Below are 20,189 nucleotides of genomic sequence, written 5' to 3'. Positions count from 1 at the left end.
CGACTGTAGATATGGCATATTAAAAGATTATCTTGTTGATGTGGTTAATTTTTTATTTCTTTAAAAATTTTTTAATAACGTTTAGTTTGACCGTGAAGGAAGTTAATACAATTACGATTGTGATCTGAATAAATATTTTTTATTCTTTTAATCAAACAATTCTTTCTGAATACATTAAAATTATTTTTCTTTTTGAATCATCATACCTTAAATATTCTTATAAAATATATAGAATGTTGTAGCATAACTTTATGGACTTAAAAAAGTAAGATATTATTATAAGAAATTGGCAATCACAATGATGTACCCAAATCCATAAGATAAACACTGAAAATGTTTTTACTGCATTTTATCATAAACTCCTATAATGAGAATAAAAATGTTTGTGATTTTATGGAAAAATATATAACACATATATACATTAAAGCGTAATTTTATTTGTAAAGTATTCATCGTGTAACTCGATCATATGATAAGTTAAATAAATATCCACCTTGATTAGCAATAACTCTGTGACTTCAAATTTTTTTCCGAATTTTCAAAAATATAAAGTGATTTTTAAACTATTCCGAATCCAAAAATTATGTCGTGAGCATAGTGACAGTAAAATGACAATTTTAATCGACCAACTCAAGCTTTAATAGTTTTCTGTTTGCACTAATTTACACATATAATTAGCAAACTTGTTAATATTAAATGTACGTTTTCTCAAATTTGGAAAGAAACAAAAATCAGCTTAATACTTCGAAAAAAAAAATTTATACTATTTTTTTTTGTAGTGAAGCATTTATTCAAATCTTAAAAAAATTAACAGAGCCTGGAAGGTTTCTAAATCTATTTTTTAATATTTTAACAATACAAGACTTTAGGAATGTAAACACTAGTAAAATAGGAAAAGATTGAATTTTAACTTTTTCTAATTCAAAATTTGAAAAAAAAAATTTTCCATAAAAATACGTGCAAATTCGTCAGCTGCGAACTGTCACTCTCTCTTAGGCATATATTTCTGTCAGGGGTGGTTTTGACTTTTGATATTGGTTTGATAGCCATTTGGCACAAGTTCAGTCCCATTTCCTATTATTTAGTTTATAGAAAGTAAAACTGCAATTTAAATTAAATTAAGGGCATTTCTGTTTTCAAAATTATTAAAATATCAGGGGTAAATATTAAATTCAAAATTAATTAAAATGAAATGTAAAACTAAATATGTATATGCAAAACTTCACACGAATTTTTTTTGGGTCTATTGGTTGAGGTAAACTTAAAGCGTTGTTTTATTTCTAGGAAAATTTCTAGCAGCAGATTTTATAGTGATTTATTGTATAGTCGTTTTAACGCAATTAAATATATTGGTACATAACAAAATAGTAATTAATTTCTTATTCATTAACTATATCATAACATCTAAAATAAACCAAACAAGATAAAAAATTAAAAAATGGGTTCTTACCTTCTACACAATATTTTTGCATAGAAAAATACGTTATAAGCTTAGTACTAAACGTAATATAACGTTCATAATACATATCAAATTTTATTTTATTACCTACATTAAAGACCAATTATAGTTCTAATAAACGCCAATATATTATTATGTTGGACATGTTTAACTATTAATTTTAATAAACAATAACTAATTTTAAACAATATAATACTTTTTTCATATTAGATTTATATTAAATAATATATTGCACATTTTTGGTAATACTATGATTGAACTAGTTATATATTTGTGCAAAATTAAATGGGTAAGTACATTTTTCAAAATAAAGATATATATATGTATATATATGTATATGAATTAAATAAAATAAATCTATAGAAAACAATCATTTAATAATTTATTGAAATTAATTTCTGTGAAAAAAAAGAAGAAGAAAAGTAGAATTAAATGACCAGCAGTAAAAATGGTGATTTAGTTTTATTTCATGAATGGACACCAAAATTTTTAATAATAAATTTATATAAAATTTTCTATTTGTTTTTTAGATTAGAATATCTAGTTCTAGATCACTTCACCGTCATGTTGTGTATTAGATTTATGTAAAAATTTCATTATACTACTCTTATTCATACATATGTATGTTCATATTAAATTGCAAAGAAGAACAAAAGAATTTTTAACCTTCATAATATTGTGGGTTCTACCATTGATTATTCTATTCTTTTTTTATAATTTTTAATTTTTACTTTCGTTGTTTTTTAGTTATTTGTATTTGTAAATATATAATAAGATTGCTAAATATACATATGTATGTATAATAAGATAAATTTTTCTCATCAATGAATATAATATATATGAAAGTAATTGTGCACAGTTGAAGAATTTGAACCAAATTAAGTAAAATTGAAATAATAGTTGCCTGGTTAGTATTAATTTATATAATAAATGAACATTAAAAATGCTATTGTTTGTTCATTAAAATTTTGGAGTTTTTGGACTCTTAAAATATTGATTTTTTTTAACTTTTATGTGAGATCATTTTCAAAATATATGTACAAATATGTATATAGTGTTGTACACAAGTAAATAATGTAAAACAATTTCATTAAATTTTATTTTTGACTTTTAGTATAAAAAGAATTTTTGTCTTTTTAAAATATCATAAAACGTTTAGAAACCATTAAGATCACTTGATCATATATTTTAATTGTTTTCTTGTCGAAATTACATACTTGCAATATGAAATACTTTGTAAGGATATTTTGATTTTACATATTCAGTGCTATAATATAATTTTAGTTAAATTTTTAATTAATACAAGAATGAAAAAATCGGAAAATAACATAAAATACATATAGAAAATGTTAGATTACTACAATTTAAAAAAATACATAATAACCTAGTTAATACATAACAAGGATAACGTTACTTTGCAAGGATTAAGTGCAATAAATCACAAAAATGTGATTTATAAAAATTAATAACTATGTACTTAAAAAAGGAAAAAAAACATAATAAAAGAATTATGCCTTATTATAAATAACACTGAGTTTCGAAAATGGCATATATTCATCGGGATATTTTCAAATTTCAAAATTTCCTAAGAAATTTTCTTAAACTTAAAATTTTTAAAATTTATTGATCCGTCAAGCGTAAATATTATAAAATACGAAAAACCATCTATAATTTTCTTGTAAATTATTTTTTTTAATATTTATAATACTTAAAAAAATTTGGTCAAAAGAATAAATAATTTTAATTTTGATGTTTTTTTTTTTTTAAAAAAAAAAGGTTGTCCTTTGTACGATTTTTGTTATTGCTACAGCTGCTGGTAGACAACCAGTTGGACGCCAACAACAACGACCACAAGCTCGTGCACAGGCACGTCCAGTGCCAGCACCACGTGCCTCACCATTAGCTAAATCTGCTGCAGCACATGCAGCTGCAGCTGGTGATGATTCCGGTATATTAACAAAATCATATGATTTAAGTCCAGACGGTTCATATGCATGGGAATATGAAACCGCTAATGGTATTAGTGCATCTGAAAATGGTGTCGGTGGGCAATACGCTAAAGGTGCTGCTGAATGGACTAGCCCTGAAGGTGAACATATCATTTTACAATATACTGCTGATGAAAATGGTTATCAACCATCGGGATCACATGTACCACAAGTTCCAGAATATATTACACGTGCATTAGAATGGATTAGAACTCATCCAAATCCTGAATATCAAAATTATTAGTTAAACTAAAAAAAAAACAAGAAAATTCTCATGGAAAAATATGTAATACATTTGTAGTGTTCTTTTTTCTAATTTAAAATAACTGCCAAATAAAATTTAGAATAAATTATTTTATTAATTTTTAAAACGAAAAACGGAAAGAAAATGCATTTCATTCAGTATATTGAACGCTTACGTAATCTAATTTTGAAATTATTCTACTGCACTATAAAGCTTACGACCACCAAACAAGACAATTTATTTTAAATATATGTTAATAAATATATCTAAAATTTGTAAAATATTTATATATATATTTGTATATACATATATAAATGTATGAAAAGAAAATAAAATTTAATATTAAAAATTAAGAAAAAAATTTTATTTTAACACCAATTTATTAATTTTTTGTGTCGATTCTATTGTACTCTTATAATTTTTTTTCGATTTTGAACTAGTTTAACAAAATATCGAAATAAAATGCATTGTGAACGAACAATGATTGTATCGACAATGGTAGTATAGAGGATTATAAGAGAAAAAAAATATGCAAATGATAATTTATGCAAATTGAATTAGTTTTCAAAGGTTCGATATACAAATAGAGAAAGATAATTTTGCTTTATGACCAGATTGCAGAAAGGTCATCAAAATAATGATTGATATTTGAAAAAGAAACAAATTTTTTTTCTTTCAAGTTTTATTTTTAAACAAGATTTGCAATGAATTTCTAAATTTATAAAATTTTTATTGTATTTCAAAGAAAAATGAAGGTAATGTATAGCTTTATTTGATACATAAAAATATTTAATTTAAATTTTAATATATGTATGTGTTTATTAATCCAAGGAGCGAATTCGACTAATCAGGAAGAGAAAGCTCGCTACTCTGCAGATATGGCAGGAATACTTTAGATAAAGCAACAATTACAAAAAACTACAACAATAACGCTAACAGAGTAAACAGTAAAAGCCACCAAGTAAAAGAGAAATTATTGATCCCATAAGGGAAAATGAGGCGGAAAATATTTACGGAACACGATATGAACTCTTTAAAGTAAGTTCAAATAAAATTTATAAAGTACTCAATACGATTTTTCGCACAGAAAAATATCTAGCTATTATAAGTACTTAACTCTGCTATCAAAGTGTTTCACTTGCATAATCTAATATCCACAATAAAAAGCAAAACAATCACAAGCCTCAGACAAAAAGAGCATCATTATGGTATTTTTTAACAAGGAAAATTCCTCAAAAAATAATAAAAATAAAGCATTATATGAACAGGCAGAGCAGAAAATACTTCAACGTAGAGACTTGACTAATCTCTGAACTAGCACAAATAGTTTGTAAGATGTGGAATATGCAGATGACAAACAAAATTAAGTGTGTAAGTGTAAATGCAACAAAAATTATGCCTGGGAAAGTAAGCAACCACAATGTGTTTGAATTCCGTTACCTGGGTTATTAAGTTACTGCAGATGATATTGTGGAGAGGATTAGAAAACAACAACTTGACATTGAATAGGCAAAGGGTATCTAATATTTTTAAAATACAATTTGATATTTAATATCTAAAGAAAAGTGATAATTAAAAACAAGTAAATTAATATTACCATAATAATAGTCAATTCCATTACCATAAAACAACATTTATTACAATCTTTCGTTATTTTAATGCCTAAATAAAACCAAATAATATATTTTTATTTCATTCCTAATAACTTTTAAAGTAATTTTTCTGATATTTTTTATTCTGACTTTTAAAGTTATTCCATATACGTAGATATTTTTAAAATTTTATTTCATAAATTACTCTCATCTATAAATTAATACATAAACTATTTCGTTAATATTAAAGTCAAGTACCTACATGAAAACATTTAATCAAACTGTAATAAAATTGCAACGCTTTTAAAATTTATATCTTTCGTTTGTTGAGCGAAACAACGATAATAACATGTTAATATTGTTAATTAACACAAAGTTTTTCACTGAAGTCATTCGTTTTTAAAGTATTATAAATAATTGCTTGTGCTTTACAGAAATTTAGTTAAAAATTTTTGTAAACTATATGATGAATTTAAAAATATCTAAAAAAATTTAATGTTTCCCCTCATCATCAATCAAAACAAACTGGTTCTTAAATATATTATATAATAATTAATGTACTCACATAAAAATAATGGAATAATTGAATTAGGTATCTTTACAATTCGTCCAGATATTTGAATCATATTTGTCTGAAACACTTTTTCGATTTAAGTAGGACCTAATATATTCCACGTGACAATATTCTGAAGAACACTGCGTTGACCTATGGGTCCAATATTATACGTGTTACTGTAGCTACATTTCCCGACGATGCAGGAATATTGGCAGTGTGACCTAATGTTGAAAAATCAACAAAAAATTTTATAATAATATAATTTAATAATATATATGCAATTATAATAATATAAGTAAATATATAGACAAATAAATAAAAGATAAAGATAAACGAAAGTAAGTTTCATAAACAAAAATTTCGTAAGCCCATCACAATTAAATTTGAATAGAGTAAAATCTAAAATAAAGCAAAGTACCAAGAAATGACTTCGGTTGTCAAACTCAGATGAAAAGAGCGTGTCAACAAGAAAAAAATAGGATTAGAAAACATATAGACTCTGGGTTCCTAGAGCATGGGTCTAAATTGGCAACATACAACAAAACATTAATATACACCAAATAATTAGGTTTATATTGACATAACGTATATCAAGCAAATACTTACAAACTTTTCGGAACAAGCTGCTTCATAATATAGTAATGTCCTTTGTGGTAGACTTCAGCATCATTTGCAAGATAATAACAAAATATATGTAGGTATAAATCTTTATATATAAATTGAGAGAAAAATATGAAAAATTATTAGGTGATTCATTTCTTAATTCTATTATTTCTATATGTCTTTTTATAATATTTTTATTTAAGGTGGATCTCCCTTGTATAAGTGCGCAATAGTGATATTTTTAGGAATCTGGTTGGCCTCCAAGTAAATGAAGAAATAGGGTAAAGCGCCATGAAACAGACGGTGCTTTTGGGACAGCATGTAAATATCGAGGCCTCTCGACTTAGCCTAAAGCGAACGAAACCTCTCAATTTAACCAGAGTACAGAGGCAGAAAAAATTTATAATTTTCAAAATTCCAGATTATATAAGGAAGAATATTATTTAAACTTACAGTGTACATATAATAGATGGCTGAGACATCTAATAAGAATGGACGATGCAAGGATTGTAAAAAAAAGTTTTTAAAACGGTTCCTGAAAGGTATAGAAGGTGCGGTAGACCAAGATAAAGATAAATTGAAGATGTTGAACACATCCAATAATAATGAACATCTCTGATTGGTACAGTCTTGCAAAACAGAGAGATCAATGACATGTAGTAGTAGCAGAAGCAATGGTTCCCGTCGGACTGTTTAGCTGAGATGATGATGAATATTCTCATAATATTCGGGCATTATTTGACTCCACAGATAGCAAAAATTTTTAATTTTACATAATAAACATATTTTCATTGTAACAGATAATTAATAAAGATTCTTATATTTCGTCGAATTTGTTTGTCGAAATGAGTACGAATATGTTTCATGTTTACATAATATAAATAGAAACTTACGGTAAAATTCAAAACTCATTATTTTTATTCTAAATATTGCAATATTAAATTCTATATTCTTTGTTATTCTTTTCACAATTTATGATGAATCTTAGTTAAAAATCCTATAAAAACTAAATATTAAACATTGTTACTATTTACGCGCATATTATGCCTTTTATTCAAACAAGACGATATTATGCAAATTTATAATTGAAAGTAAATAAAAATTATTAAAGTCATGATAGAATTTGAATTTTGAATTAGTATGTTCCATTTTTATTTAACTTCCAAAGTGGATGAGTAACAATACATGGAAATTGTTTAATTCTTATGGTTTAATTAGAAACATTTTAAAAGAATTTGAGTATACAAAAACTTAATTTGTTATTTTTGTCGTTTATATTTTGTTAGAATAAAAGAATTGGATTAATAATAAAAAATTACAAATTAATTTCTATAAACTGATGGATGAGCTCTAATCCATGCTAATGCACGTGCTATATACTCTGGAGCTTGTGGTACATGTGATCCAGATGGTTGATAACCATTTTCATCAGCAGTATATTGAAGAATAATATGTTCACCTTCAGGGCTAGTCCATTCAACAGTACCTTTAGCATATTGTCCACCTACACCATTTTCTGACGCGCTAATCCCATTTGCGGTTTCATATTCCCATCCATAGGAACCATCGTCTTTTAAATCATATGATTTTGAAAGAATGTCACCATTATCAGCAGGTAATTGATTTCTTACATGTGATCGAGCTGCAGCAATAGCTATAATAGCTAATACAATCTGCAATTAAAATAAAAAATTTAAATATAAATGTTAGTTGGGGCAAATACCTTTTTGGAGAATTAACTATTTTAGATTAAATATCGTGTTTTAGATACATTGAACTAATTCGGTAACATATGTAGATATGTATATGAAAATAATTTAATAAGAAGTAGTCAAGTTTGTTTTAGATCTATACATTGAGCTAAAAGCGCGTATTTTCTTTTTTATCTACATATTTAAATATCATATATTGGAATAATGCAATATATATATATATATGTATATTGCGACCCACAAAAGACAATGATTAAATGATATATGAAACTTCCAAACACTTATTTCTAAAGAAACTTTTATATATCAATCTTATATTGAATATAAATTTTTGATTCACAAATCCTAATTTAGATGTTATTTTATAATAATTTTGGTGTAATATTCTTTAAGTCTCGCGTGGGTGCCTAGTCCAACTATTATTTGTAATATCTTTTCGTGATTTTCTTTTGCACTTTTTAATATTTATTATTAAGATTACAATAATTTTTAGAACAAGAATAATTTTTTACTTATTGTTTTGCACTATTTCAGACTAATTTTAATTTACTTATTCATCTAGAAGAACATTTTAATTTATAAATTTCCACTATAATCACAATTATTCTATAGTAAGTATTTTTGTTTATTGAGTTTGGGGTTAAATTATAAATTTATGCATAAAAGTACACTACTATATACATATGTATATATGAATATATACACAATACTATAAAATAAATTAAATAATCCTTACAAAGAGCTTCATGATAATAAATAAATTATTTATTTTTAAAAAAGCAACTATTCTACCAAATAACTAAGAAGTTAAATGATAATTGATTTGCGATTCTAGATTTATATACCCTTTGTTTTTGCACCAAATTTTTATTACATTTTTTCACAAATAAGTTTAATGATATACAAACATTATGTTGCATATATGCCTGTATGTATGTAGATGTAACTAACTATCTTTATAATTATAATACAGTTTTGTATTTGGCATTCTTATCGCACTTATGTTTGATCCAGTTGATTAATTTTTTTTACTCATTTTGATTTATTTACGTTTATACTCAAGTTTTGGCTATTAAAACAGCACCCAATAATAGTGAAATAAATTAAAATTAGGAATATTATAATTTACTGGTTCTTAAAATAAAGTTATTGCTTCTTTTTATTGTTTATAGTTGTTAAATGAACTTTTATTGCCTGACATAAAATCAATTCATAAAAGTTTTGATCAAAAATTAATGATCGTGTACAAACATTCCCAGGTACCTACTTACTTACAAAACTTTCATTTTTTGGATCGATCATTTTTTGGATCGATCATTTTTTGTTATGATCATGGGCAGGTATCCAAAAAAAACCAAACTTTTTATTTCTAAAACCCGAATGATTAGAGAATTCACAGTCACTTCCCACAGAAATATCATTCAGCCCATTCAAATCAAACGGCTGAATTTTTTATATTTTGTGAGAAGTGATCGTAAATTTTTTCACTTTGTTATTGTAATTCTGAAATTTTATTATCTAAGTTTATACCGAATCTTAGAGATCATCTTGCATAGAGAAAATGCAACATTATCATGAGAACCAGAAAAACAAATTGAAATATGTATTTGCGATATCTTCAAGTTTTAGGTTAAATTTTTCTTACATATAACTCAATTAACGTTTCACTCATAAAATATTTTTTTAATCAAGTGTTGAAGAAAATAATACAAAGCAATAATTATTTCTACTTTGTATTAAGCTATTTATTTATTCGTTTTTTCGCCGCAGTAGCGCTTCGATCAACTTCTGAACTGTACCAATTTAATATTCTCATTGCAGCCCTGATATCTTTGTTTATTTTTTTTTTTTAATAAAAAATGACAACTTCAGTATTTTTGGCGCTCAAAGTATTTATCGCGCTTATTAGAGAAAGCATATTTTTTGATAAAAGTAACTTTCATTAATTTATTTTAAATATATATAAAATTTTTCCAAAATATAAATAAATTAGAAATAACTTCTAAAAGTATTAAAAACAGAAAAAGATTTTCGTAAATCTTTGTTAAGCAGAATAAATTGAATTTTTGAGACTCCCAACATTATTTTGAAGATATATGTAGATATAAAGGAGGAAAATATATGTAGATATAAATCTATATTTGAAAGAAAAATATGAAAAATTATTCGAGGTGATTAATTTCTTAATTCTATTATTATGTGTTCTTTTATAGTATTTTTATTTAAGGTTATAAAGAAATCAAATCAAAAAGTTGAAAGGCCTTTGACACACTTAATTAACATTTAATTGCATTTGTGTATATGTGTAATTAAATAAAGGTACCAGTGTTGAGGTCAAGAAATATTACATGCATAAGACCAAAAGATGGTTGGTTTAGTGAAAGAATATCAAGATGTTCTTGAAACATCCAAAGATGTTGTAAGACTAAAGCAAAGACATTTGATAAAAGAAGTAAGTAGTCATAAGATTTAATCAATTGAATGAAGTTTAAAAATGGGAAATACAATTATTTTGCTAATACTTATTATCAATACTAATCAAATTTGAATTATTGAAAATATTTTAATTATGTATGTAAATAGGTAGTACCTACTATACAAATCTAAAAAATATCTACTGACAAAAATATTTGTTTAGGTATTGGAGCGTTTGAATTTTATAACTGTGTCTGAAGATACTACCATAACATTTTTAACAAATGAACAAGTTCGATTTTTCTTCATTGATATACTATCATTAGTAGTTGATAATGATTCAGCTATACAGTGTGGTGCCATAAATGCCATTGAAAAAATCTTATCTAAAATAGAGCCTTCTGCGTATCAAACAAGTTCCGAATGGCCCATCATTCGTGACAGAATTGTTGAGGAATACACACAGCACATCAGTAAAGTTCGTGATTCATCCAATAATGTTAACTGGTACAAAATATGGTGCCTATTAATACAGGTCCTTGATCAGGACATCATACGAAGTGTACTTATAATTAATAAATATTTAGCTATAGTCGAGCAAAGCTTCAAGTCTCCAAATTTAGAAGTTCGTGCCCAAGCTTTTATATGCTGGAAAGCCTTAGTAAAAATGTTTTTTAAATACAATGAACTAATACCAACAAAACGTGTTAAACTGGTTAATATACCATTCCGATCATCTCAAGCTAAAACCTTATATGCCGCTGAAACTAAATTTGAAGCATATTGGTATTTTTTAGTAAAATTAAGTGAAAGTCATACAATAAATGCAGATTCAAATTACAACAACAGTTTAGAGTTGCACCAAGAATTGGTTTTTGCTCCATTTTTGCAATTTTGTTTTGGAAATTCAATAAATGGATATTCAACACTTAAACAATATCCAAAAATGAAGGAAATTACAATTTATGTTTTGATCGCTATGCTCAATCCTAACAATAAGGAAATTGAAGTACAATTAGAGTACAATAATCTCGAGAAACCGAAAGAGGCTGTAATATCCGAAATGATAATGCAAACTAATTGGAAAGCTATTATTCGATCCTGTTTTGAAGCTTCTTTAATAATTGGTATACCCTCTTGTTTTTATTTAAAAATAATACTATTTTTATAATTTGTTTAAATTATTTCAATTGCAGTTGGACAAGGTAAAGCTCGGAAAAAATTGTTCGATTTATTGTGGCATGGATTGGTACACCATGTAATCCAGTCAAGAAACCCCGAAATTTATAAAGAATGCTGTTCAGTTATACAACAACTTATTGATACTGATAAAGAAAATCCAGAATTACTTATGAAATCTAATATTTTAGATATGGTACAAGTATTCGGAACACATTATAATTATTTATATGACATTAATAACAATACTGCAAATTATGTACAAATTTTCGAAATAGTCACTTGCATTACTGATATTTTATTATTAAACGAGGAAAATTATTTTTCAGAAATTATTTTTGAACCTATAACTAAAAATGTTTACAATTTAGAAAAATATAAAAATTTGACAAAATTTTGGGAATTAAAAAAGGATTTAATAGAATATATATTAACCACAGATCAGTTAAATGATTTTACCAACTTTGCTATTAAAATTTCAATATGGAAAGCTTTCTCAGTTGTTTTATGTGATTACATGAACAGCAAATTGTTTGAGTTCAGATTACAAAGTAAATTTGAAGTAGTTAATAAATGGGTAGTCTGGCCACTTAAAAAGTGTGGGTGGATTCAGGAAACCAAGCAAAAGGCTGTAGAGAAAATAATTGATAATTCATTTTTCGTATTATGGAAGAAAGTTATGTTATGTAGTGCTAATGCGCAAGGGAGAAGTAATTTTATAAAACAAATCATACCATCGATGAGAATGTTGAGTGAAAGGAAGGATACAATTCCACATTTTGATGATGTTTTCAGTTGTTATATTGAGTGCATGGACAAGAATTTTGGTAAAATTAAGATATTTGGTTAATATCTCAAATTTAATTTGTTTCTTTTTTTTGTACAGAGAAAAATTCAAAACCTACAGAAACTTTGGATCTTTTGAAGACAGTTTTGTCCAAAACCCCTCCGAAAAATTGTAGCTATAATAAAATCATAGAAAATTTTCTAGGTTACATATCTGACTTAAAGGATATTCAAATTATTTTAATTTTTGAAGAGTTAAAATCTATTACAACGACATTAGGACAGGCGGACAAACTAAGGTACATTACAAAGAACTGTTTTGAATTATATAAGAAAACAGTAATCGAATTACTGAAAAGAGAATCGTTAGATAAGAAATATCTAAAAGAATTTCGTTCTGCTTTGAAATCAGATGAATTTGTAATTATTCCTTCAGTATGGGCTTTAAATCCAGAACGTTTAACAGAACATCAGAAAGAAAAAATGAAAGAGAAAAAGGATAATATTCCAGCTCTATATAATGATATGAACTCCGATTCACATTCGCAAGATTCTTCATCAATTAAACCTTGGACTCCAAACAAAATTGTTATTCCTAGAGGCAAAGATCAACTCATTATTAGTAGTCCAAAAACGACAGCATCAGATACGCAATCGAAGGAAATGAAAAACCCCCCAGAAGAAAAAGGAAACCAATATCTAAACCAAAATTTAACAGAAAAAAGTCCATTTAAGAAACCAAAAGAAAAAACCAACTCAATCTCGTCTCCTGTCAAAAGCCCATTGAAAAAGTTAAGAGAAGAAAAAATATCCCCATTAAAAGCCAATAAAAGTGTTAATTCCAACAGTTCTGAAAGCGATAATGTTGAAAAAATGGTTAAAGACTCTGATGAGAAAGAAAAAAAAATATCTCCGAAACAAAATTCTAACAGAAGCAAGAGTGTAGATCCAAAAAAATACAAAATAACAAAAGAAGATGAAGCTCTACTAAAATCGATGAATGTTGACGTGCAAGATGAAAAAAAGAGATATCTCATCTTATGCAACATAAAGTCTTTGCGTATTGATACTGTAGAAGGAAAAAAATTGCTAAAAAGTCAATTCGCAAAAGAAAGAACTAGAAAGTCGGCAAATCCGAAGAAAAATGAGGGAGGTATTACGTCAAGGAAAATAAATGATAAAAAAAAAGCAGAAAAACGAAATGTAAGAAATAGAAAATCGTTAATTGATAAAAATACGGAAGATAATTTGTCCCCAAAAAATAAATTGAATGAAAACGAGACTCTCACTGAAGAGAAGAATGAAAAAATTAAAAGCCATGAAAATAACAAGTCAAAAGGAGATTTTAATCTTAACACAATATTAGCTCAAAAAAACTCCAAAGTAGAAATCCTTCAGAACTCTTCCGTAAGTGTAAGTTCAGAGGATGAATTCATAGAACCATCTCAAAGGTCTGAATCTATACTTGCTCGCCGACCAAGAAAATCATCAATTAATATGACCACTACTTGTCAAAGTCCTCTTAAAAATAATTTAGGCAATGTTGAAACATTAAATAAACATGACAAAAATTTAAACGAAGATGTTTTTGCTAATACAACCGCAGAAGGTAAGATACAAACTTTTACAACATACTGTTACTCTAAAAATAACTTTATGATATGTTTAGGAAAAGCAAACGTATTGAGAAACATAGACTATAATGACAACAAAAATATTTCAATCGAAAATAAAAAAATTTCTGAAATGGACACCGAATTAAATACTGAATTTCTTCAATCTGAGAAAATCGTTCCTATAACTAGAAAAGAAGAACAAAGTAGCCGCCTTTTAAAAAACACTTCATCAGAAGAATCACAAGAGAGAGAACTTTCCAGAAAATCACCAAGAAAGCGTCTTGTTTATGAAACAGTTATAGAAAATACATCCAAGGATAAAGTTGTTCGGAGTATTAATAATAGTGCAGATATGGATGGAAATAATACTGACTCCATAATTTTCCCATCGTTAACGCAATCTCCTGCGGTTGACAAAACGTCACGAAGCGGTTTAGTTGAAAAACTTATTGCTGCGGCTGAAGCTTCTCCTAAAATGCAAAAATTATTGAACGAAGTTTGTAATGGAGAGAATTCCAAAAATATCGTTACTAGGTCTAGCCCAAGAAAGTCACCGCAATTATCGAAAATTATAACTGGGATAGAAACACAACCAAATACTGAATGTGATTTGAATGCAGAAATGACAAAAACAGAAACCCAAATCCGATCTCGCAACCCCCGAAAGTTACCCGGTTGGGCAAAGAAAAACCCCAGTGAGGTGGACACTGAACCAAATGCAGAACTTTTAAATTCTTCAGTTCAAGAAAAAGGAAATACACCACAAAGCCCTTCTACCCCAAAACGTGATAGTGACATTTATAAATATAATGAAGATAGGCTTATAGAATCACCAGCATATTCACCAATAAAACCTTTTAATAACTCACTTAAAAAAGTATTGAATCAAAGCATCATTGCATCCCCTGAATGTGGAGACTTTGAAGAAAAAAATGCTGAATTCATGAATAATACTCTTAACATATCCCCCATTCCCATCGATAACGATAAAATTGAAACAAATTCTAAAGTTGCAGATTCCCATGCTGATCGATTATTTGATGATTTAAAATCTTTGAATGAACATGCTAAAATTGGATCTGATATTATAAAACAAACTTCCCCAATTAAAAAATCAACTAAACCAGCATCTTTGAATTCTCCACCGGATCGTAAAAACACCAATAATTCCGCTAGTCCTGCTCTAAAATCAAAAAATCAATCTGGCTTAACCGGACGCGGTGCACAATTGATTAATATGATAAGAAACCGTAAAATTGATACATCAACTCGTTTCAGTTCTTCTCCATTTAGAACTCCTAAAAGCGAAGAAGGTTCTATTCTACAAGAACAAAATTCTCATCATAATAGCTTACCAACTCCACCAAGCCCACCTAAAAAATCTTTTGAAAATAATAATGGTACAACAGCTCCACCAACACCACAAGCAGCACATGATCTCTTAACTTTTTCCAAAACCCTTCCATCTCCATATGCTAGCCCTTCAGCCAGTATATTAAAACGGAAATTTCGTAAAGAAAGTTTAGAGGATTACGATTCGCCAGCTTATAAACGTAAACGGGTTAGTTTTCATGATCCACCAGTATCTGTAACAAAAGAGTATGTTAAACATAGCGAAGAAGATAAACCGACTCAAATGCGACCTAATAAGTAAGCAAATTTTTAATAATTTTATAAAAAATGAATTTAATTATTTTATATAAAACAGAATGCATCAGGAGCGTACTAGTACACCAACGAACAATTCAATGAAGCATTCTCTGAAACGTAAAAATCGAATAGATAGCATGCTTGAATTGGCTAGATTTAATGATTCACCACAGCAATTGTCAAATGTTAGAATGATTGAAATACCAAGAAAATCAATCGAAAACGAAATTGATACAATTGAAGTGGCAAATTCGATCAATAACATCGAAAAATTGTCTTCAAAAGATCAATTGTTACCATCAAGCTCTGCTTTAACTTCAGAACTTCAAGAATGTGATTCGTCAAAGCAAATGGTAACTGATGAAACAATAAATAATGTACCTGCAACCTCTGTTCAAATGGATTCGCTTAAATTTAATGCAACTGCTGATAGTACAACCAATATACAACAAAATCGTGATAGAATAGTAATTGATGAAGATGACGATGAACCAAGAATGATAACACCATCACCTTCTATATATTTCACTGATGAAAATGCTGTTTTAAAATATGTAGTAGAAAAATATGCTTTTGATGAGATTTATGAAAAATATAGAGAGGGAAGAGAAAATAATAAAGATTTTCTAACCAACAAATTAGTTCGAACTGTATTTAAAGATTTATCAGTAGTGATGGAAAAAGATGTTCGAATTAAAACTAATGTATTAGAAATGTTATCAGAAAAACATCCAAAGGAATTTTTAGATCATGCGATTCAAGAAAATTTATCGTCAGTTGTCTGTGAACGTTTAAACACAAATTCAGTTATAGATTATATCTGTGAAACATTTAAAAATAATATTGATTCGAGAAAAATGATTTTGGATAAAATATCAAATATTTTGACAACAGAACGATTTAATTTAGAACGTCATGAATATTTCATAAAATTATTGCATTATGAGAAAATGTCTAGTGAAGAAATAATTGATTGTATAGAAATTATAACTAAAAATAGACGCTGATAATGTAGGTTACTAATGATCAAAATTTGAATTTACATATTTGGTTTCTAGAAAGCTGAAAGCTAAAATTACCTGATTAAAGATTTGATATTTTTTATTTTGCGGTTAACTAATTTTTTTGTTTTGATTTTATTGTCCACACGCTATAATGCTTTATAGTTATGCTTTTAATTAATTTTTTTTTTTGTATACTTTAATGGAAATAATTTTAATTAAGTTAAATACAAAAAAAGGATAAAAAATTTCCCAATATAAGTTTTTCAAATCCTTATTTTTATTTGTATTAATCTTAGTTTGGAACGTAGTTTTAGATATTATTAAATGATTAATTTTTTTTTTGATTTTATTTTATTTTAATATGAAATATGAACATATATATTTTATATATGTACATATCTTTAAATTTAGCAAAAATAAATAATATAAAATTCGAAAGGATCTATAGTTAAAACAAAAAAACATCTATTTTTGGAAAAAAACAATCTACAAATTTTTAAGATACACTTATCTAGGTAGTTATAGAGTAGTTTAGTAAATAATATGAATTTTATATAGGTCTATGTACAAGTTCTAGTAACAGATATGTACCGATAACAAAACCTTTTTATATAATTTCTTAATTTTCATGATTCAATTCAATCCTTAAGATTAAACAAAAAATTTTAAAACATTTAGGCTCATATCATAAAATAAAACATGATCTTTTGAAGTTATAATTACACTATGTATATCGTATATAGTTTTTTTTTTTACTCTTAATATGGTATTACAATTAACTATTACAATATTATGTAGTTGACATAATATTAAACATAAAAATATTGTATAACATTTGATTCAAAAATCAAAAGGAAATTAGAGTTTTCATTGGTTTATTAAAATTTTAAATTTTCATTTATATGCGCATATTAAAAACATTGATTTAATTAAAAAAAAATAAGAATTTAATAAGTAGATTTTTATACATATTTAACAATAATGTTTGGAAAAATTGCAAACATTTTAAATTAATAAATTTTTAAAAGGTTTTACTTTATTTATAGGATTAAGATTTGATTTTTATTATGATGCAATTAGAACAGAAAAATAATTGTGGTGAATCAAAAAATTACTTTTAAATCGCGTATTATTTCCACCAGTAGTAGCAAATTTTTGATCTCTTTAACATCGGTAATATTAAAAGTATACAAAAATTCTATTGTTGATGTCAATATTGGCTAAAATGAATTATGTTTTATTTAGTTAACAATTAAATAAAGGTTCTAAGTGAAGTAAATTTTTAAATTTGTTTAAAAATAAAATACTTTTAATTTAAATATTTTACTAAACATTTTCAATTCATATTAACATTTTTTTGAAATTATATCATACAAATTTTTTTTTAATGCATATAAACCAAATTTTATTTGCTTTCAACTTTTTAAAACAAACTACCAAAGATTATAAATTTTGTATATTTTCTAACAAAACGATTAAATATTTATATGGGCAAATAATCAAAAAAAGAAAAAACTGCGAAATATTCATAATGTGCCGTACATACATACATATATAATTACTATAAAAAGAAATCTTTTCATTATGTTTTTAATTAAATTAAGTTGATCATGAAGTACTTATGTCTTCAAGATGCGATATTTTTAGTTCCAGAAATTTATGTCGTAACTCGAATTATCGCTTGAGGAAGAAAAAAAATGTATGGAAACAAAGAGTTAACTAGGCAAACTATTTTGTATTAAAAATCACCTCTTTTTTCTTTTAAAAAGTGACAAAGAACCAAAAAATTCAATTTTGTAACAATAGTAAATAAAATAAAGTCTGATTAATTTGATATGTACATAACTTCAATTCGTATTTTTAACTACTGACTAATGTTTCCAACTAAAAAGAATTCATTATTGAAGTATGTGCTTTAGACTTGTCGTATAACTAAATTTGGTATAGACTTATTCAAAAATCAGTAAAATCTGTCCAAAAAAATTAAAAAAAATTAATGTATCAGGAACAATGTTGCAAGCAGAATAAAGTAGGTCAGAATTTATATCATGTCGTAATTCGAAATGCCGTATTAGAATATGTCATATCTCGAGGACTTAGTGTAGTTGATAGTGGACAAGCAAAGAGAGTTTTAAAACTAAAATTTGCCTTTTTTTAACATTTTTATGTGTTAAATGAATTAATTAAACATTATTTTAAAATAATTATTTAAAGGTACATACATACATACGTTTACTTGAAATTTTAAATGGAATAAATTACGTAATATATTTATGTTTTTTATTGTTTCATTTATATTAAAATATGAGAAAATACAAATATTAAAAAAAAAAATTCAAATTATTTAGTTAAAAATCATTTTAATTTTATGTATACCTTATATTATTATAAAATAAATATAAAAAATTAATTTTTAATATTAAATAAAAATGGTTTTTATTAAAATAAAATAATATATCCCTAACAATATGAGTAAGGCACCTAGAATGATTTGTTTAAAATTAAAAATTTGTTTTTATAACGACATCAGATAAATAGTGAGGGAGAGTTTGTGACAATAGCGTGGTTTTGTTTTGGCATTTTAATGTATAAAAACTTAATTGTGTATTTGATACAATAACTTTTTACGGAAGCAAAGTATTAAAGAGAATTCATGAATATCAATTTCATTCCTATTATTGAAATTAGAAGACTTCATTAACTTGTTTCTTAATTAAATTAAATTAAAATTCATTGCTATGTAAAAAGCTGTACTTATATAAATGATGTTGTTTTAAAATTAATGTAATTTGTTTAGAAAAAAACTGTAATAAACTAATAAAGAGTAGTGAGAGTTTTATGTTGCAATCGTTTTTGGTGTAGCAGAGCTATTCATGTAAAATGCTCTAATTTAATTGCCAGTGAATTACATGTTATAAATACAAATATGAATCCATAAAGTTCGCATGTAATGATTGGTTTGACAAAGGATTGGAACATGTTAATAAAAAAATACGAGTAAATATGAGTTAATATAAAAGATTCGAATTAAACACACTGAAAATATGAAATGGTCGAGAAATATTTGAAATCGTATAATTAGTTATGTAATAACTTCTATCTTCCTGGATACTTTAGAAACCGGAACTTATTACTAGATGCAATTCTGCTTGTTTTTTTTGTCGTTATCTTATACATTTCAACTTTTTTTTTATTTTATTATTTTATTTGCAAAACGTAATTTATTCCACCCCAGGATAAAATATTTTAAAAAGACTCGTGAGCAAATTTTTAACTAAGTAACACCATAGTAGTAGCAACAAAAAAAAGCAAAAGAAAAACAATTTAAAAGGCAAAAAGTTTAAAGTAAAAGGATAAAGTAAAATATCTGTATCAGTCACAGCAT

The 20,189-nt window shown here is 26.0% G+C and overlaps 3 protein-coding genes across 3 annotated transcripts; 2 read left to right on the top strand and 1 right to left on the bottom strand.

Annotated features, from left to right (window-relative positions):
• Positions 1–1,709: 1,709 nt before the first annotated feature.
• On the top strand, positions 1,710–3,691 carry LOC129609982 (pupal cuticle protein-like). Its single transcript, XM_055522276.1, has 2 exons — positions 1,710–1,748; positions 3,236–3,691. The coding sequence occupies exons 1-2, from the start codon at positions 1,710–1,712 to the stop codon at positions 3,689–3,691; spliced, it is 495 nt and encodes a 164-aa protein (XP_055378251.1).
• A 4,073-nt stretch (positions 3,692–7,764) lies between these two features.
• LOC129609981 (pupal cuticle protein-like) lies at positions 7,765–8,929 on the bottom strand. Its single transcript, XM_055522275.1, has 2 exons — positions 8,891–8,929; positions 7,765–8,115 (listed from the first exon to the last, which is right to left on the bottom strand). The coding sequence occupies exons 1-2, from the start codon at positions 8,900–8,902 to the stop codon at positions 7,765–7,767; spliced, it is 363 nt and encodes a 120-aa protein (XP_055378250.1). The 5' UTR covers positions 8,903–8,929.
• Positions 8,930–10,150: 1,221 nt separating this feature from the next.
• LOC129609968 (telomere-associated protein RIF1) lies at positions 10,151–17,063 on the top strand. Its single transcript, XM_055522255.1, has 7 exons — positions 10,151–10,325; positions 10,382–10,606; positions 10,793–11,696; positions 11,766–12,575; positions 12,635–14,143; positions 14,204–15,800; positions 15,859–17,063. The coding sequence occupies exons 2-7, from the start codon at positions 10,520–10,522 to the stop codon at positions 16,805–16,807; spliced, it is 5,856 nt and encodes a 1,951-aa protein (XP_055378230.1). The 5' UTR covers positions 10,151–10,325; positions 10,382–10,519; the 3' UTR covers positions 16,808–17,063.
• Positions 17,064–20,189: the final 3,126 nt, after the last annotated feature.

The sequence above is a fragment of the Condylostylus longicornis genome, unplaced genomic scaffold, assembly GCF_029603195.1.
Source record: "Condylostylus longicornis isolate FDR11 unplaced genomic scaffold, ASM2960319v2 ptg000042l, whole genome shotgun sequence".
Lineage (NCBI taxonomy): Eukaryota > Metazoa > Arthropoda > Insecta > Diptera > Dolichopodidae > Condylostylus > Condylostylus longicornis.
The sequence above is the reverse complement of the archived record's forward strand: the minus strand, read 5'-3'. Positions and strand labels throughout refer to the sequence as shown.